Raw genomic sequence first — 21,033 nt, 5'->3', positions numbered from 1 at the left:
TCCCAGCACTTGGGAGGCAGAAGCAGGCGAATTTCTGAGTTCAAGGCCAGCCTGGTCTACTAAGTGAGTTCCAGGACAGCCAGGGCTACACAGAAAAACCCTGTCTCGGAAAAACAAAACAAACAAAAAACAAACAAAAGATTGATGCTTAAAATGAATATCTAAAGTGAGAGAGGAAAATAATCATGGCTTTTAGGGTGTTCGTGGTTTAGGAGATAGAGAGGACAATGGCATACACTTACTCATGGAGTGACTTTCTTGTTAATTGCTATGGATGAGAAGTAGGCCCATGGTGTAAGCCGAGAGGCAGCTGCTACAGAAGAGTGCCACCAAGCTCCCGGAAGCAAGCATAGGCCTCCAGTGTAGCTGGATTCTTATCCCAGGGAGTTTTGCCTGCAGTTGTTAGGACAGGTGGCTAATAACTCTGCCAGGATTAGGGCTGGACAGGCTATGCCTACTGTACACAGATCTGGTGACTGGCCCAGGGCTTTTGTTGGTTCATTGCTAAGCAAGCTTTCACCACGGGCTGCATTCCAGCTTCACATCTGGCAACGAAATTCCTCCGCATCTGTTTATGTGGGATGCTTAAAACTATGTGACCCTCCCATCATATAGCAGGGTAGTTCTGGCTGGCTCTCTGGTGTGTAGGGAAGGAGTTGGGAGGAAACAGGAAACAGTGCAGAAGTGGAGCCAGCAGCGGAAAGAGGGCAATCACATTTTATTCATGGTCCTTAAATGCCTGTTCCTTGTCTTTTAAATAAGTGAGCACCTTGAAAAATGCACTTGAACTAATGTGTTGATTAGCTCTTTCATGGCTGTTAAGCCACTTCAAATTCCAGACCCAGCAAAGGTTCTCTCTCTGACTAAAACTCCAAAGTTCAGAGGATATCAGAATCCACATGGAATCGTGTTCAAAGTGCAGAGTTCCAGAGGTTCAGAGGAAAGAATTTCTTTAGCCTGAGAATCTGTGGTTTTAGTACCCCAAAGCAAACATTTTTCTCCCCATACATTTTTGTTTAGCGAGTAAGAAATATATTTTATATTGCCATAGGAGAATTTGAAACAAGAGTTTCATAGAATTATCATTCCCCTTTCCCTAGGATATTGTCTGTTCTATACTATCCCATTCTTGAGATAATAACAATAATGATAATGGTAGCAAGATGGCTCCACACATAAAGGCGTTTTCCATCAAAACTGAGCTGCTCCCTCTCTTGAACCCACAAGGTAGGAGATACCCAACTACTTTAACAGCCTCCGCACCCCTACCTTTGCTTACACAAAAGAAATAAAATGTTTTGTTCAAAGCAAAATAGTAGTAGTAGTAGCAGCAGCAGCAGCAGCAAGCCTACTAAATTGATTGCAGGACCCACCAGCTCCCAAGCCTTTGTTCTGTTGAAGTCATTGTGGGGACACTTCCAGTCATCTTTGCTTGCTTTATAGTTTCCTTGTGGCCATTCCACCGTTTTCTTTTTATTTATTCACTTTGAGACTAGGAATCCCTGTATAACCATGGCTAAAACTCACTATTTGGTTGGCTTCACACATTGCAAAGTCTTCCTGACTCTTCTGCCAAATGCTGAGATTATGTGGGCTGGAGGGATGGCTCAGTGGTTGAGCACTGTCTGCTCTTCCAGAGGTCCTGAGTTCAATTCCAAGCAACCCCATGGTGGTTCACAACCATCTGTAATGGAGTCTGGTGCCTTCTTGTGGCATGCAGATGTACATGCAGATAGAGCACTCACGTAAAGTAAATAATCCTTTAAATTTAAAACAATGCTGAGATTATGGACATATACCACGAGTTCTGGCATAGCAAGCATAAATACTGTTCTAGGTATTGGGACTATAGTAGTAACAATGAAAAAAAAGCCCAACTCTTGTAGCTTGCTTGCCCTTATTTCTTTATTATTTCTCATATCCCACAAGGATTAAAAAGTAGTAGAAATAAAGGGGTGTGGGGTGAATGGTACAATCATTAATTTTGCTGTGTGTTTTTTTTTTCTATCTGGCCCACTGTACCCAAATTACAAATATATTAACAACTAGTACAGCCTCTGTGGTTGTGAGAAAATGAAGGAACGTTCACCTAGAGTGACAGAAATCTGTACAGTTAGTTCCCTACGGAGAAAGCACAGATTATAATGTGTCACCAAAATTAAGCCGGTAAGAGTGGTCAAAGTGTGAGCACTCTTAATAAAATCAAATATAAAAAAGAAAAAGTAATACAGGATGTGTTTTGGTGTGCACACAAAGTCCAGCTGAAAAGCAATCGTAAAAGTCAGAATTTGGGAGGCTGCATAGGGCTTAGCAGTAAAGAGTATCTACTGCTCTTCAGGAAGGGTTCCATACCGGGTTCTTATAGCAACTGTAGTTCCAGAAGATCCAACACCTCCGGCCTCTGTGGGCAACTCCTCTCGTAATTTATAATTAAAATCAGTTCTTTTTTTTAATCAAAATTTCGGGTGTCATTCGAATCATTTTGGATCTCAGTCTGAATCTTGTGTGAGAAATGAGCAGATTGAGTAAGACAAGTTAGGCTCAAGTGCTTAGAACTCCTCCACGCCCCTCTCTCCCGAGGAGGCTGAAGGGTATGGGGAGTGGACTAACGACGAGGAAGCTTGTTTGCACCTGAGAAGAAACGGTAGCAGTGCTGGTTAGCTGCCGTTCTATGCCACCGTAGCAAGCCTTGGTGGGTTTTGTAGATCAGAGTGGGGAAAAGACCACCGGATAGCTCACTCTTGTGCTTGCAAACAGACCAGGCAGCCATGTTGTCAGGAATCCAGGAAACAGATGGCTGATGTTTTGAGAATTAAATATGGCAAATACAATTAGATTAAGTGTATCACAGCCTGGATTTTAGCCACCAGCACAGCTACTGGAGACAAATTTCTGCCCCATTCATCTGCTGGGACAGCAGCCAATTCCAGGCTCACCCACTTCCACCCTGGGGCCCCAGAACTGGGTTATCCTGAATAGTCAAATGATTGGAGCACTGAGTACCTTGCTCTTAGCTAAGGCTATATAATTTTCTGGACTGCTGCTCCTCCCATCCGATAGTACTCTCATTGGTACATTGCAGCATTCAGCAGTGTTCTCTGCCACCAGAGACATCATTAAGCCTCTGCCTCTGTGACCTTGTACTTCCACTTTGGGGCATGGGAATTTAGAAACTCAAGTGTGCCTCTTGGTTCTGCACCCTTCCTAACAATTAATGTAGCCTTTCTGAAATCATTTGGCTTCATTGAAATAAATGAACTCATACATAAAAATGAGAGTAATAATACTTTGTGTGTGTGTGTGTGTGTGTGTGTGTGTGTGTGTGTATATACATATATTTGCTGCAATATATATATATATATATATTGCAATATATATATATATATATATATATATATATATATATATATATATTGCAGCAAAGTCAGTTCGAGAGGTTTTAGGGCTTCTAGTAGATGGCAGTTTTCACTATTATGATATATATTTATTTAATAGTCCATTTGCCACTAAGGATATTTATTGGACATGAGCTGTATCTCATACCCAGCTCCCAAAACTAGCTCATTAATCAAAAGCCACTCATGATATGTTTGTTACAAACCAATCTATTTTTGTTCAAATGAAGAAACTGGTCTTATGAGGCCTATAACAGTCTTGCCTGTATTTAAAATAAAGCCAGCATTCTTCTCTGAAGTGTTAGTTATTCCTCCATGAAATATCAGTCAGGCTTTTTCTAATATTCAATTTCAGGTTCTGGTCTTAATACTGATGTAGTAATTAGTCGGTTAAAGGAAGTTAGCCAGTTATAGTAACTGATATAGTTGGTTAAAGAAAGTTAGCCAGTCACGTTAAGAATTAATAGAAATAAAAGGTCCAGTGCCCTTAGCAAATATTTATCAAATTCTAATTACATGCTAGCCATTGCACATTGCTGGAACATGAGCATGGATCTTTGGTGGCGACATGAAATTACTTCTCAGAGCAAGTGTTCTCTTGCGAGGCTTTGGTGCCTGGGTCTGCTGCCTCTGCATTCAGCACTATGTTACACTTCCTCCTATCACGGGATTATTCCTTGCTGGTCTGTCTTTCTCTCTCCTCTGCTTTCTTAGAACTTCCTCATAAACTAGCAAGCACTGAATGAGGTCATCAGTCATACATCTCTGGGTGTGCTTCTCTAATTCCCTCCCCGAGTCATCTTTATTGAACACAGTTGTTGACTGACCCATGGTCCCTTGCCACTCACCTTTTCCTTAGTTCCCAAGGCTTTCACCTGAATGCAGAAGATGCCACAGTGCCTGAGGGCTTTCTCTGGGCAGCTATGCTGAGAAGTTACCAGTGAGCCCAGAGTTAACATACAACAGCACCTGGTGGACTCTCTTACTGCAGCTCCTGGACCCTCTGGTGGGACAGCTCAGAGGCAGGTTCCAGGTTTCTGGAACCCCTGAAGGTTTAAACCAGTTTCCATGGCGACAGCCTGCCTGTTAACACGCCATAGCTGGCTTCCCTCCACCCTGTAGCGGCTGCCTTCCCCACTTCTCCAGTGCTTCCCCTTTGAAGTCAGACCTGGATCTGCTTCGGGAGACTCACAGCTGAGACTGAGGGAGATGTGAGGTTTGGGCTCGGGTAAGTCCCTTGCAGCATAACCAGGCCTCCTCTGATCACGGGTTTTAGCCTGTTCATGAGAATTCAAACTAGCGTACTTCCTAGTATGAAAAAAAAAAAAAATACAGAAGGAAAATGTGCTGATTTCGTGTGGAAAGCAGGGGAGTGTGGAGAGAAAGACTGCCTCTGTACTGCATTATTTCAAATCTTCTGTATCACCTCATCTCCGCACTGAACAGCTTTGCCAGGCAACTCTGTTTATTCTCTCTCCTCCAGATAGAAAACAGACCTAGAGAGACTCAAGTTACTCAGCATCATAGACTAGGGGCAGCACAGCTGGGATTCCAATGAGGGCTGAGTTCTTCCTATAATATGGTAATTCTCAGATACACCAGGGATCTGACAATATAGTCTTTGTGGATCAGAATGAAAGCTCAACTTGCAGCACTTGGGAGATAGAGGAATTCACAATAGATCAGAGCTCAACCACATGGTGGGTTCAAAGCTAGCAGAGTGCACTGGACCTCATCTCCCACACTGAACTTGGGTAAAGAACAAACTAGACTTACAGCACAGCCCTCGATTGAGCACGGAGGAGCCACGGCTTCCCAGAAGCCTTCCCTGATGACCCTTCTGCCCCAGATGCTGCAGAGATTTGGGGGCCCTCATGTAGCCAAACATGATAGATAGTTGGAGTATCTTCTTTGTCTCGCTCATCTTCAAACTAGAATAACGATCTGGGTGTGCTTAGCTTATATTGTATCCCAAGAACAAATCTTGGGATTGAATTGATCATTCAGTAAATATATGACTAGATCAAATTTTACTTCCTAGTCTGTAAAACAAATCGGATTTTCCTTTGCAAGATCTTGTGGACCTGGGAGGCCTAAACAGATGAGTTGCTGTTGCGATCACGTACACAAGGGATCTTCATTGGTCATGAGGCTTCCCGTAGGAGGAAGCCATTAGTAGCAGTTTTATTTTAAATGAATGGCATCCAGGCGCGACCCAGAATGACTTATCCTAAGAATTACAGCAGGTTCCGGTGGCTGGGACACACTTCTAGAGTTGAACCGTCACAGGTTGATCCTTGTGCTAAGTAATGTGGACACAGGCTGAGTGTCTGGCTCTATTGAAGGAATGCAGTTGAAAGACAGGCAGGCCGGGCGTTGGTGGCGCACGCCTTTAATGCCAGCACTCAGGAGGCAGAGGCAGGCAGATTTCTGAGTTCGACGCTAGCCTGGTCTAGAGTTCCAGGACAGCCAGGGATACACAGAGAAACCCTGTCTCGAAAAAAAACTGAAAGACAGTCAGGATTTGTCTCAGAGAGACAGTCCAGGAAGACTGACAGGGCAGCTGCCGTGGGCTGCCCCCAGTGCCCTTCTCCACTGAGGCCTCTTCCTATTCATGGTACCTGCTTCAGGTATGTGCTCTGTAAGCTCCATAAGTCTTAACAAATACAGGTCCCTTTCTTCTCTTGGGGACAGGAAGGTAGAGAGCCTAGAATTGGATCTAGCTGGTGGAAGAGCCACCTAGAAACCACTTCTCTAAGACAAAGCTACGTTAACCTTTCTCCCACTCTCGTCCACTGTGACCACAGCCACACTGATCTTCCCAGAACTTCAAGGGACCGGTGGCAATTCTGTGCTCACCACCATCTAGGAGTTCCTTGTTAAATGGAAGCCAAAAGCCGGGCGTGGTGGCGCACGCCTTTAATCCCAGCACTCGGGAGACAGGCAGGCGGATTTCTGTGTTCCAGGCCAGCCTGGTCTACAAAGTGAGTTCCAGGACAGCCTGGGCTATACAGAGAGACCCTGTCGCGAAAAAAAACCAAAAACTAAATGGAAGCCAAAGGTGTTTCTCCATAGCTCTCCCTTCCTGCTTCTCATTCCAGTCCCCGCCACTACCCTTCTTAGCTCTGTTCTTCAAAGCAAGCCTGCCTTCTGCGGGGTCCAGAGCACAGATCCGAGGCTTACTCCCATTACCTAGGTCTATCAGACTCAGCGATCACTGCCCCAGGAGCAGCCGTCACCCCCACAGTGTTCACACATATTGGCTGTGCCTGAGTTTCACTTCTGGCTGAATTTTTCTTCATAACTGGCATCCCGAGTGTACTTGTTTCGAGTATAACTGTCCATAACAGGCCTGCTTTATGAAGGTAAAGTCTTTCTTTCATTGTTCTTATTTTGTCTGCTGATCTTTCCTTAACACCTGAGATGTTAGCACCATAACTAACATCTACAGTGTTACTTGGCACCGTAAGTAGTAGTAGAGAATCTTGAAATACTTGTTGGATTAAGAAGTGAAAGCCAGGCAGTGGTGGCGAAAGCCTTTTTAATCCCATCATTCGGGAGGCAGAGACAGAAGGATCTCTGAGTTTGGGGCCAGCCTGACTTACAGAGTGAATTACAGGATAGCCAAGGCTACATAGAGAAGCCCTGTCCCAACTCCACAGCCACCCTCACCAAAAAAAAAAAAAAAGAAAGAAAGAGAGGGAGGGAGGGAGGGAGGGAGGGAGGGAGGGAGGAAGGAAGGCCTTTTATAGAAGTCCACACCTTCTAAGGGAGCCTCTGTGGCTTCAAGCCACAGTTTATTGGGTGGCTGGGGACTTGCTCTGTGCTGGGGCCAATCAACTTGTCTCTGCCAGCCTGGGGCCAAGGGGAAAATATTCTTGTTCCCGAGTCTCACTGCTAAGAAATTGGGACACTCACGGCAGCGCTTGCCTTAGGGACTTTGCTGTTCCTGTGATAACTATCACAACCCAGACAACTTATGGAAAGGAAGAGTTTGTTTGGGCTTAGGGTTCAGGTGGGAGGGGTCCGTAATGGCAAGGGTCTCAGGGAGTCCTGAGAGCAAGCAGTGGATAGGGTCACAGCAAAGGCTGAGACCTCACACCTTGTTCTCAAGCCAGAAGCAGAGAAAGATGGCAGGGAGTGTCTGGGGCTCGGAAACCTCAGAGTCCACCCCAGTGAGCTGCTCCCAGCCAAGTCACCCCTCCTAAACCTAATCAGACAGCAAGCGCCACCAACTTGGAAGCAAGAATTCAAATGTTCGGACTAGAGGGGACAATCTCATTCAAGCCACCACAGTGTAAGTCGGTGTGTAGTACTGAGAGCTTTGTGGCGTGAACTTGATATATGCTCGTGCATGCTACACGCTTGCTGGGACTCCGAGGCTGGGACAGAGAAGAATTCAGAGATGGAGACCCTGCTCTGCTTCTTTGCAGGTGTCTCCTGGGACTCCCTTCCAGATGAGCTGCTCCTTGGGATCTTTTCCTGTCTGTGCCTCCCTGAGCTGCTGAGAGTCTCGGGCGTTTGCAAGAGGTGGTACCGCCTCTCGTGAGTATTCTTCAGCCTTCTGGGCATAGAGAGGGGAGGGAAGGAAGAGGGTTATGTGCTCATGTGAGTCTGAACTCACATAGAACATAGCTGAACCTAAGCAAATCCAGCTCCTTTTTACTGTCATTCAAGTCAGGGAAGTCGCCTCACAGTCAGATGAGAGGAGTCTCCTGTGGGTTACTCTTACCCTATTTCTCATAGCCTCTGTTCAGTTCCGCACTTGTTTGCCAGGGATATACCAGTTTAGGCTGGGTGGTGTGCTGAGAGCAAAGGAGAGCTGGAGGGCGGCAAGATGGCCCAGTACTGAGGACCCGGCTGAGAGCACTGGAGAAGGGTACAAGTCTCTGACCTTGGACAGTGTGAGCCCAGACTGTTTTACATATGCTCTCCATGTCCTGGACAAGTTACCTGTCACTTCTGAGCCTGGCCATGCTGTGTATAAGATAGCCATAATTGACCCTTCATTGTGGGATACTCCTAAGGATAAAATGAAAGGTGCCCGTATCTTGCCTGGCTCGTTGGGCCTGCTAAACAAGGGCCACTGGAGGTAGTCTTAGCTGGTTCTTGGCTACACTTAACGTGTGTGTATGTAAAGGGTGTGAACCAGGAAGGCAGTGACTAGCAGGAAATAAGGAATGGCTTTGTTGTTGTGTGGGATGCTCAGGAGTTTACCCAGTGCCTCAGATGAGGCAAGAGCTCTTATCACTGAGCTACACACAGCTGCAGGCCTAAGCCTGCACAGTTGTCTTGGTAGGTGAGAAAGGTTTCCACAACTCTGGCTACATTTCATTTCCACCAAAGAGGCTTATTTTTTTCAAACCAAGCAAAAAAAAAAAAACTTTCTAAAAACCTTGCGTGTATTTAAGGTATGCAATCTATATGTTTTGCTGTGGTATATGTCACTAAATTACACTCAAGCAAATTAACATAACCATAATCTTGCAGAGTTACTTTTTACAGGTGTGAGTGTAGCTAAAGCACCTAAAACATTCTCTTTAGCATAAATTTCCAAATGCAGAACAGCATTACTCTCAAGACTTGTTTATTCTCTGTATCTTTGGCCACCTAGTACCTTGGACCCACATCTTCCCTTCGGTCCGGCAATCTCTATTTTCCTAGAATAGTAACTGACATAGTAATTTAATCTTTCCCAATGGCTAAAATGATAATTTTGTATTATTCTGGTTTATGGGTTGAAGAAACTACAGGGTCAAGAACACTCGTTGGTGAAGTGCACCTTAAAATAAGACTACGTCTTGTTAGCGCCCAGCCTTACCCATTACTGGTTATGTTTGGCTTGGGGGAGGGGTGGCTGCTGAATTCATCTTCTCTTTCCAGCGTACCACTGCGTCATTTGTTTCCAGTGTACCACTGCGTCATTTGGGGCAAAGTGGATGCTTCCAGACTGGTCCTGGGTTGTTCTAGAAAAGCAAGTCTGCTGCCCTGTACTTCTTTGAAAGGAGAGACATTGAGATCTGAGATAATCAGAGAAGGATCTGCTGTCTTTTTATTTTTTTGAGATAGATTTCAGGGTAGACAAGAGTAATGTACAAAGTATGCCACTTTCTTACAGATATCAGATCTATAGCCTGCCTTTTTAATAGTCAAATCACATATTAGCAAAGTTTTGTAGAAAAACTAATTCAAACTGGTTGATGAGCGTTTATTTCAAATACGTTTAAGAGAGAGAATTCTGTGCATGGCATGATTTCTCATTAAAAGTCTCACTCAGTGGATGTCAGGCAGCCCAAAGCAGCCTATAACTTCACCTGGCCTTGGAGGACACGGACACACACACACATCGTTTGCTTACACAGACATAGACAGGTAAACAAAAATAATGCTTTAAAAAGAAACACTGATTGAAATGCAGTCTATTTTTTAAATGTATGTGTGTGTGCATATCTATGTGTGTTAGAAAATCTATATAATCTAGTACTTTCCTCTTTAACATTAGCATAAATATGTATATACACTTGTGCATGTATACAAATATGGAACAGAGCCAATCCGTGACTTTTCCCTGGCTGAGTCATTGGTTTTTTCCCATGAAATAATGACTATTTTTCTTCCTTCATTTATACTTTCATGAAACTTCTGGTAACCGTGGCAACCTGTCCACGCTTGGCAGAACTAGAAATCAGGATCGTTTGGGAAGTTTGGAATCTATGCACCTTGTTATAAGCAGTTTTTAAAAGATTTATTTATTCATTTATTATATATAAGTACACTATAGCTGTCTTCAGACACACCAGAAGAGGGCATGAGATCTCATTACAGATGGTTGTGAGCCACCATGTGGTTGCTGGGATTTGAACTCAGGACCTCTGGAAGAGCAGTCAGTGCTCTTAACCGCTGAGCCATCTCTCCTGCCCATAATAAGCATTTTTAAGAGATTTTTAAACTTGTCAAATTACACTTACTGATAGGATTTTATTCTGTGGTTCCAGGTTATTAGCATTTCTAGCTTTAACATCAGATAACCTACAGAAAGAAACATGGGAGCATATTGCTACTGTGACCAAGAAATATTTAGTATTTCATAGTCAGCTTGGAAACAAAAGCTCTTCAGGTTTGCTTTAAGGAAGTCCAGTGGCCATGTCTTCCGTGTTAGCTGTGACTTTGAGGGTCCCCAGAATTGGCTTTGGCCAACTTACGAAATGAAGCACCCCTCTGTTTTAGGCTCGATGAGTCTCTCTGGCAGTCCCTCGACCTCGCGGGTAAAAATCTGCACCCAGACGTGACTGTGCGCTTGCTCTCCCGCGGGGTGGTCGCCTTCCGCTGCCCTCGGTCCTTTATGGAGCAGCCGCTGGGTGAAAGCTTCAGGTAAGAAGGAATGACTGGATGTGGGGGTGGGAACAGCTCACACGCCTCCGTCGAACAGTGTGTGATCTGTCCCTCGCTCGTGGCCACTTCCATCCCTCTGCCCATCCATATCAAAGCGGAGGAATACTCCCATAATGCATCCCGGGCTTTCTGCCCTATCACCGACAGATTTGCAACCTGGAAAAAATACCTTCTCTTGTTTTGTAAACTGTTTTTAAAAAGTACTTCTCTGGTGCTGCAAATTATGGAATACTAAGGTTTCATGCTGTCTGATTCCTCGGGAGAACAGCGAGATACGGAAGAGAAAAGCAAGCTAAAGACAGTAGAACATGTCTCAGTTTCCTTCCCTGATTTCCATGGTCCGTTTCCTCTCCGATGCTTGTATTTCCTGCCATACTGTTCCTCTACAGCCTCCCCTTGTGTTCGGTGCAGGATTTGTCCTCCTCCGTCTCTACTTACTGTTCTCAGACACATTGTGTCTTATGCACCCACATTTATGCTCAGGATTCTCAGACCCTTCCGTTAGTCTGGTCCGCTTCAAAATTCTTAGTTCTAATTACTGAAAAGCTTCCACATCTGAACTTGAGTACTTTGATATTAGCATATCTAGTACTTTGATATTAGCATATCTAAAGCTAAACACTAGGCCTCCCATTAAAACTGGTTCATCTACTGTCCTCCTCCTCTTAGTAAACATGGTTGTTGCTCAGGTGCTCAACCTCAACCCGGACCAGCAGCCAGGAGTCATCATAGGCTTACCACACGCCCTGGGCACGTGTGGCTAGCTCATCTCCTAATAGCCACCTTTTAATTTTAGGAGTGCGACCGTGTTGGCAGTAACATCCATCCGTGCTTGGGAAATCTTGAGTTTTAAAAATGATTGAGGATAGGAGTTAGCTAGAAGCAATTTGTTTTCTGCTCAGCTCTTTCTCCAGTATTTAAAAGGGGTATTTATTTGTGCTCGGCTGTCATGTGCGGACAGGAAGGAGTCTGATGGAATCTGAGTGTACTTGTGTGAGTCACCTCACAGGGCCTCTTTTCTCTCGTATATACAGCTCTTTCCGGGTACAGCACATGGACCTGTCGAACTCAGTGATAAATGTGTCGAACCTCCATAAGATTCTGTCCGAGTGCTCCAAGCTGCAGAATCTAAGCCTGGAAGGCCTGCAGCTCTCAGACCCCATTGTCAAGTGAGTGACACCTGAAGTATGTCGTGAACACAGTCGCTTTGTGTGGCAGCGTTTCTTGTATATGACCACAGTGTCCTTGTGTACGTGTCCAGAAGGACAAACCAAATAACCAGAACTGTCTAAGATATTCAAGACAGCAGACACTTGAATGCTGACCATATGCCAGAACCTACTCTAGGTGTGAGAGAGAAAAGGGGTCAACAGTATGTGGTCTGCGCCTCCTTCATGGGTGAGGCAGATAACTACAGGGCAGAGTGTTGGTTAAATGCATTGCTGGCTATGTGGCAACATTCCGGGGGAACTGATTGAATGCAAGAAGGCAGGCTTCTCAGAGTACTGACTTGCAGGCTGGCCACTGACGATATTCAGGTAGGAGATCTCCAAAGCGATAGGACAGTAGAAGCAGCCTCAGGACAACTGCTGCTGTTCTGAATGCCTCACTAGCTGCTAGTAGCTGGAGCCTACACATCAGGGAGATGAGGAGGATCATGGCTATAGAATAATGGCTTTCTGTGGAGCCTCTGGTAGTTTGCAAAGAGGCCATGAAGCATGGTGCATCATGATTCTGGGAATGGAAGGACCATGTCAGATTGCAATGTACTTAATTAATTTGCTAGTTCCGTGCATGTGAGAACATTGCACTAGTCAGATGAGAAAAGAGGAAGCCTGATAGGAAAACCGGAACAAGAGTGAGAGCCATGCCAACCTAAGCATAATTCTGAGAGCAAGCTGTAAGTTCTCGACCTTTCCCACTATGTGAAAACTGAGGCACAGAAAGGCCAGATCGATTGTCCAAGTTCACACAGTGAATCAAACCAAACCAAGAATTAACTCCAGAACAATAGCTCATCACCACTAAGGGTCCCTAAGAGGAGAGGGTGAGCCTTTTAACATAAGAGATATATATACTCACTGGTGTTTCTTGTACATTTATGCTGCAAGTTCTTTGCAAATCCCTCAGTACAATGTGTCATTTAACCTTCTTCCCAACCCCAGCAAGAAGATGCTCTCGCCAGTTTGCAGATGTGTAGCCAAAGCAAGCCACTCAGCTGTGACTAGTGAAATATAGATCTTTTTTAAAGATTTATTTATTTATTTTTATGTATATGAGTGCACACTGTAGCTGTACAGATGGTTGTGAGCCTTCATCTGGCTGTTGGGAATTGAATTTAGGACCTCTGCTCATTCCAGCCACCCCGCCACCCTACCCCACAACCCCTGCTTGCCCAGTCCCTGTTGGCTCTGGCCCAAAGATTGATTTATTGCTATATGTAAGTACACTGTAGCTGTCTTTTGACACACCAGAAGAGGGTGTCAGATCTCATTATGGGTGGTTGTGAGCTACTATGTTGTTGCTGGGATTTGAACTCAGGACCTTCAGTAGAGCAGTCAGTGCTCTTATCCACTGAGCCATCTCACCAGCCTGAAATATAGATTTTGAAGCCCATTTCTGACTACAGTTGCACACACACAGGCACACACACCAGGACTCGCCATTGATGCAATGCATTCTTCCGGCATTTCTCTTTTCTAGGACTCTTGCACAGAATGAAAACTTGGTGCGACTAAACCTTTGTGGGTGCTCTGGGTTTTCTGAATCTGCCGTGGCGACTCTGCTAAGCAGCTGCTCCAGGTAGGAAAGCTCTGAGCTGTCACAGTGAAGCTTTGCCTCTGGGTGTCTGGATGGAGTGGCTCCACATTCTTGACTTGAGCAGTGTGGTGTCTTTGCCACTCCAACTTTCAGGCTAAGCTCAGTTTGTGGGGGTGGGGGGGGGGGGGAGGTGTTACCGTTTGTAACTATGTCTCCTTAGTGATCACTAGACGTTGACTTTGAAACTCTCTTGAGGCTCTCCTAGCAGGAGAGAATGGGGAGAAAGGCATTGTTAGAGCATCCTCTGTGGGTTTTAGAGGGCATTTGTGTTGATAGCCGTCTGTGCTAACAACAATGTAGCTTTGAGGAAGAGACATTGGAGCTACAGTTTCCAACCTGCATTCTCAAACGGAGGCTGGGGCCTTTGCCCAGATGACCGGGGACCTTTCAGTGTGTAGGAGTTCAGAGAAAGAAATGCCTTTTCAAATGAACAACACCAGGAATGGTCTGTGCACGCAGCGGTCAACAGTCTGGCTTCCTGCGTTTCCCTTGTCCTGATGGACTCATGCTTCTCTTCTCACCCTTCCTTCCTGCAGACTGGATGAGCTAAATCTCTCCTGGTGCTTTGACTTCACTGAAAAGCACGTGCAAGCGGCTGTGGCACATTTACCAAACACCATCACCCAGCTGAACCTCAGCGGCTACCGAAAGAACCTCCAGAAAACAGGTTAGAGCTTCTTAGGCCAGGGCCCACCGAGGCTTTATGGTGGCCCACCAGGGCCCACCGAGGCTACCTGCTTGTCTCCCTTAGTCCGGTGTACCGGTTGTCTGGGTCTTCAGCCGAGGGACTGCTCATCAGAAGAGTTAGGCAAAGGCAAATAGCTTCTGGTCTGGGAGCAAGCTGTGAGTCCAGGGCCTAGACGGCGAGTGCTTTAAAGCTCTGTGTGTGTGTGTGTGTGTGTGTGTGTGTGTGTGTGTGTGTGTGTCTACTTGAAGACCAAGGTCAACATTGGGTGACTGACCACCTCAGTAGTTCTCCATGTTTCTTTTTTAATGTTTCCTTGTATGTGTGGGTTTTCTGCCTGTATCCCATGTGTGTGCAGAGTCTGTAGCGGTATCAGACCTTCTGCAACTAGAGTTAACAGACCCCTTGTTGTCTCGTGTGCTCTAGGAACCAAACTCCTGTCCTTTGCCAGAGCAACAAGTGCTCTCAGCCACAGCTCCGCCTTTTGAGTCCTTCTACCTTATTTTATAAGACCAGGTCTCTCAGTGACCCTGGAGCTCATTGATATTGCTAGACTGGCAGGCAAGCATCTATTTGCCCAGTCCTGAGGTTATAGGTAAATGCTATGCCGCCTAGGTTTTTGGGGGGTTTTTCGTTTTTTTGTTGTTGTTGTTGTTCTTTTTTCACAAATGCTACAAATCAAACTCAAGTACTTTACTGACTGAGCCAACTCCTCAGTCCCAGAACTGTTTTTTTGTTTTGTTTTTTGGGTTTGTTTTTGGTTTGTTGTTGTTGTTGTTGTTTTGGTGTTTTGTTTGTTTGTTTTTTCCTGGAACTCACTCTGTAGACCAGGCTGGCCTCGAACTCAGAAATCTGCCTGCCTCTGCCTCCCAAGTGCTGCTCCACCACTGCCCAGAAGAACTGGTTTTACTAAAATAAAATTACTATGCAGACCCCAATGTAAATGTAGGTAAATACAATAAAGTCAGCCCTCTCAATCTATGGGTTCTGTATCCAGATTCAACCATTAACAGATCAAAAAATAATCAGGAAAAACTACTGTATCTGTATTGAACATCTAAGAACTTTTCTCGGCATGAGTCGCTGATCAGTTGAGTGTAACACACAGCATTTACATCATATTAGATATAAGTAAGCAGACAAGAAGATGTGCATAGTGACTTCAGTGCCCTTGGATTTGAGCATCCAAAAGGGAACCTGGAGTCATTCTCCCAGGGATACAAAAGCATGCCTTGACTGAGAAGTGGCTTTTATCTAGGAGCAAGCTTTGCTTACAAAGGAATGGTTTTGACAGTCTCAGGGCAGGTGTGCTGCTGCCATCTAGTGGTCAGCAGCCAGAACTGCTGCTGAACAGCACAGAAATCCAGCAAAATTGTCAACACTGTTAGGATTGAATAATCCAACTAGAAACCTGATAAGTTAGCATTTACACCTTCAACTTTTTAATTCATCTAAAAGACAATGTGGGTGAACACAGGCGTTTCAAGTCAGGTGGGGAATAACCATAGTGTTGGTCAAGCTGACACTTGGCTGTTTTTGTGCTCTGTGTGTAACACTGAGAGTCTTAATTTGTACAGCTAAGAGGTTGCAAAAGGAATGGTGTTTGTTGTTGTTCTTGTTGTTCTTGTTACTCCATAGCTCAGCCTTGGGCTAATATTCAATCTAGCTGCATGAAGCCAAATCAATTTAGGTACTAAAATCAACCCCGCCCGGTGTCTTGAGCGTGTTATTAGCTCACCCTGGGGAGAGGTAATTTACTTATTATGTTTAAAAAGATGTGAACCAAACATCTTGAAATGCATCCTAACACTTAGGTTGTATTTGGAAACTGTTTGTCTGGGGCTTGAGAAGAAGAAAGATCTGTCAGGCTAACATAATTGGTCTTCATGAGTGGTCTGAGATCTACATTTGAACCATTGTCATTGCAGGTGCCTGTCTTCAGACAGAGAGGCAGAGTAGACCTGTAAAACTGCAGCCATGTCTTGATTTCCTATCACTCCTTATGCGGTACTTCGACATTTTTCCCTTTAAACACTTTATATTCTTATAGAATAATTATATGGCTATTCTCAGAAATCAAGATGATATAAAAATACACAGAGCAAAACAGACACACCACGAGCAGACTTCCTGAATGCTATGAATGAAGCTAGAATGGAGGGAAGAGAGTAAGGCGGAGTGGGTAGGTCGCCTGTAGCAAGAAGGGACTGCCTTTGTATAGAACGGCCAGGGAGGACCTCTGATCCTATAAACACCTGAATACATAGAGGTTTGTGGAAGGACATTCTGGTGCAAGATGTGGTGACCAAAGAGAAGACCTCTTATCTAAATGAGAAATACGTAGGCGCTTGTGGGAGAACATTCTGGAGCAAAGGACCATGGGTACAAAGGCCTTTGGTGTGGGAGCTAACCTATGAGGTGGAGCAAAGGACCATGGGTACAAAGGCCTTTGGTATGAGGTGGTAGCAGAGGTAAGGCCGCCAACACAGTAGGAAGGAGCTGTGGCTATGCTGAGCGAGGCAGTGCTGTGACCTGACCTACCCTTGAAACTATGCACTCTGGTGCCACATTGAGAAAAGGCTGGAGGTGGGGGTGTTGGGGGAGGGGCAAACAGGGAGGACAGTTAGGAAACTAGGGTGGTAATGGCTGAGGTGCTAAGAAAAAGGATCAGATCTGAGCACATTTGGGACTGGCATAACAGGATTTGGTGACAGCAGACTGGGTATGAAGAGGAAGTAACACAGTTAACTGTGATCTCATGATCTCCAAAGTTTGGCCTAAGACACTGAACCCATGACATTATCAGGTGCTGTGCAGTTTAGGACAGGGACAGAGCCAGGGCAGGAACGGACTGTTTTAGACATAAATCTGGGTGAGTGCCACATAGCCAAATCAGTATGTTGAGAAAGATTTGAAAATACAAAACTAATATAGAGGAAATGTGACCACAGATACATCTATGAGAGTAATCACTCAAACATTACGTGGAGGTATCTATTTTAAATCAGTTACATTTTAAAAATTTGTTTTCCATTTAAAAAGTACCTCAGTTTATGTCACTGTCACCCTCCTACAATTTCTGCACAGTGTATAATCCCAGTGCTCGCTCTAGTGGCAGGCAGGTCACAGCCTGGCATGGTCCCTTCAACCCTTTCCTTTTCTCTACTTGTAGGAGGTTGTGTGTTTTGGTGAAGATTACAGTGCACTTTGTGTGTATTTTGTTTTGTTTTTCATGCAAAACCTTTCCTGGCATTTGTTTTCCACTTACTTGTTTTGGAAAGCGGAGGCTCTCAGGGAATGTATCATGGCCAATGCATGATGATCAGAGGCCTTGCTGGAGTCTGTTTCTCCTTCCACACCGCACTTGTGAGGCCTGATGGCTAGTGCTTCTGCTGAGAGCATCTAGGCAGCTATTTCACTAGTATCTCTTGCTCCACCCTTCTGCAGATGTTTATGCTCTTGATGTATTGTTTATCCTTTTTATGTTTTTTTTTTGTTTGTTTTTTTCGAGACAGGTTTTCTCTGTTTAGCCCTGGCTGTCCTGGAACTCACTTTGTAGACCAGGCTGGCCTCGAACTCAGAGATCCGCCTGCCTCTGCCTCCCAAGTGCTGGGATTAAAGGCACGTGCCACCACCACCCGGCCCGTATTGTTTATCCTTAAGACTATTAATCTATTTAGCTTATGTCAAACACACCATTTTTCCGACACTTCTATATGATTAGCATGGCAGAGCTTTGTTTTATTTTTGAGGCAGAGTGTGACTATCTAGCTCTGGTTGGCCTAGAACTGGCTATGTAGTCTAGACTGGTCCACCGTATGCAGCAGTTCTTCAGCCTCTGCCTCTCTGCCCTGGGATTACAGGTGGCTTTTCTTTGTGTGGACACTCTCTACCTAACCCGAGAGTCCGCAAGTAATTCATTGAAAGTTGCATTTATAACCCAAACATATATGGAATTTACTGGGTTGTAATCTGAGTTGGAAACTCATTCTTACAGTTATGGCAGGACAATTTTTTAATAAGTGTCCATGATTCCCCTCACTGAGCTGAAGAGACCTCCTGGTAAGCTGCTGTTTGCCTTTATGGACTGGCATTTGGTTCTATTGGGGTTTGTCTTTCTGTTTTCTGTTATGAATTGGGATTTCCTGGTCTTTCCAGCCAGTTACTTTGCTACATAAAGAGTTGTAATCCAGGGGTTCCCACAGTTCCTTTAACATTTACGGCAGATTCCCAGGTGCTCTCCTGGATGCCCTCGGCAGGAAACTTCTATGTTGGGACAGTCCTGTGTAATGTCAAACTTCTCTATCTGCCTGCCTCAGATGCCCCATACGTCCTCCTCCTGCCTTGTTTAACAGTGACCATGACCATGACATCTGTTTGCCTTTTTCTAGATCTTTGTACCATAATTAAACGATGCCCCAACCTCATCCGCCTCGACTTAAGGTACTGTTTTAGATCAAACTTTGGAGTACATTGGCTGTTTGTGAACTGGGGGAGGACCTAAAGCAGGGATTAAGCAGCAGTACTCTCGACCATCATGGTTTGACTCTTCCTTTCGGTTGCAGTGACAGTATCATGCTAAAGAATGACTGCTTTCCAGAATTTTTTCAACTCAACTACCTCCAACACCTCTCGCTCAGCCGGTGCTATGATATAATACCTGATACTCTACTGTAAGTATGATTTACATTTACGCTGGTGAAAAAGCACAGGCCAAAACTCGGTAGTAAAATCCATCTTTAGATGGATGAATACATGTTCAAAGCATGAACATTGATATTGATGTGCCACAAAATGCCCAGGAAAGAATATCGAAATAGTTCACAGAATGTCCAGTAATCCTGAATCGACTAAGCTTATTAACTAACTAACAGCTACTGTCTTAGAATGCTATCCTAGTGTCTGTGAAGGAGGCTTTTTCCTCTGGGGCACCCACAGAGAGCACGGAAGGCATGCCCAATGTGAGTGGGAAACATCTCCCATTCATTTTTAAAGCTCACAGGGAATTCCTGTAATCTAATGATGGGCATCTCGGATCGTAAGAAGAGGTGAGAAGAACTGGTCTATGAGAGCCTGATGTTATCTGAAAAGAGGGCATCTTATGTAGGTCCATGAAAGTTAAGAATCTCATGCAGGCATTGCTTACTTCATTCCAAAGTCTTCCTTACACCAAATAAAAGTGTACAGCAGTTTCACTGCAAACCACTAGGGCTTAGAACCTTGCACTCTCCCGGGTATACTGCAGAAGAGTCATCTGGCTTAGAGGAGAGTATGGTACTATTTATCCTACTATCAGAATGCCAGTTTTTAATTCTTCCTACCTAGAAATGGTGAATTTAAAAACAAATTATTTCTCAAATGAATGGATTAGATCAGTTTCAGTAATAAATGATCTATAAAGAATTCGGTAAAATTGGGAAGTCTGGTAATTATGTGACTAAACCAATCATTTTAACTAGTCTCATGTGTGTTGGCTAGCTAGTGTCCTGTTTAGAAAAACACTACCTAAAAAGGATGCAAATGTTGCAGCTCAAATTCACATGCATGGAACTCTGATACAAATCCCCAAATGCAGAATTCTAGCATCCACAACTCCTAGGATCTTCTAGTGTCTTTGAGGTGAGGAACACATCAGAAGTTCTTAATAGAAATACCAGTGTGTCTCAAGGACACTGTCCACACAGCAGCCGGAAACACACTGAAAAATAGCTCATGTCCTATCTCAGAGATGGGAAGGGGCAAGGCCTGACTTAGTGTCTTTTTATTGTTTTTGAGATCAAGTCTCACCATTCATTCCCTAAGCTGGCCTATGATCCAGCCTCAGCCTCTTGTATGATGACTGCCTTTTCATTAAACTTGAACTAAGAGCCCTAAAAGATGCTATCTTAACTATTTTACACAGATTAAAGAGCATCCTGTAAACGTATCCTGTTCCTCTCATGCTGAAAAGTCAGACGCCCCTGACTGGTTTTCCGGCATTGTAGCCAATGCACACAAGAGGCAGTGATGGGTTTTTGTGGTGGGGTCTCATCCTGCCTCCTGCATGGATGGCCAGGAGGCGCCTCCCAGAGCTGCTGCACGAAGCTCCCTCTGCCATCTGCCAACACTCGCTTTTCCTTACTCCCACCGAGCTTCTTCTTTTAAATATTATCCACCATAGATGACAAAGAGCTTGGCTGCCTGGATATCCCAGAACCTGAATTCTCCCAAGTGTCCCCATTCTCAGATGTCACATAGGAGTTGTACTAGGGACTGCTCTCCTCTTTAGTGGTGATGGGTGTAACCTCGTCTACAGTGCATGGCAGTTCTTTGTTTGTTTCTACATTCCAGAAGTTCAAAGATGGAATGTGTTCCTCTTCTGTTTTGATCTCTTGTGACCTCCTGAACTCGATGCCCCTTATAAGCCAACACATTTCATTTCTACGTCCTGCTTCTATTTACCAACTTACTCTGCATCTTGTACCCCACCACATGCAGTAGACAGTGTGGTGCTTACCTCTACCATTCATACACTAGAGGGGTAATGGGATGACCATGGAGCCTCGGCACAGATGGGCCTCAGATCTAACAAACCATCTGCTTTCAGCCATTCAGGGGGCATCAGTGCAGACAGGTGAGTAGCATGGACACTGTATAGAATATGCTGGAAGGCTGAGCCATTGGCAGCCAAGTGACAATACAAACCGGCTTTATTTGACTACATATTGACTGTGACAACATAAAGGTCACTGCTGTGCTCAC

At 44.8% G+C, this 21,033-nt stretch overlaps 1 protein-coding gene across 3 annotated transcripts in view; it reads left to right on the top strand.

Annotated features, from left to right (window-relative positions):
• The window catches only part of Skp2 (S-phase kinase-associated protein 2), a 43,444-nt gene that overhangs the window by 19,600 nt on the left and 2,811 nt on the right, over positions 1–21,033 (top strand). For all 3 annotated transcript variants that reach the window (NM_001285980.1, NM_013787.3, XM_011245359.2), the window contains 7 exons: positions 7,829–7,940; positions 10,623–10,766; positions 11,822–11,956; positions 13,491–13,589; positions 14,144–14,274; positions 18,684–18,735; positions 18,858–18,965. In NM_001285980.1, the coding sequence (NP_001272909.1) occupies positions 7,829–7,940; positions 10,623–10,766; positions 11,822–11,956; positions 13,491–13,589; positions 14,144–14,274; positions 18,684–18,735; positions 18,858–18,965 (781 nt within the window). The remainder of the gene's footprint in view (positions 1–7,828; positions 7,941–10,622; positions 10,767–11,821; positions 11,957–13,490; positions 13,590–14,143; positions 14,275–18,683; positions 18,736–18,857; positions 18,966–21,033) is intronic.

This window comes from Mus musculus, chromosome 15, assembly GCF_000001635.26.
Source record: "Mus musculus strain C57BL/6J chromosome 15, GRCm38.p6 C57BL/6J".
NCBI lineage: Eukaryota > Metazoa > Chordata > Mammalia > Rodentia > Muridae > Mus > Mus musculus.
This window is presented reverse-complemented; position numbering and strand designations above follow the sequence as displayed.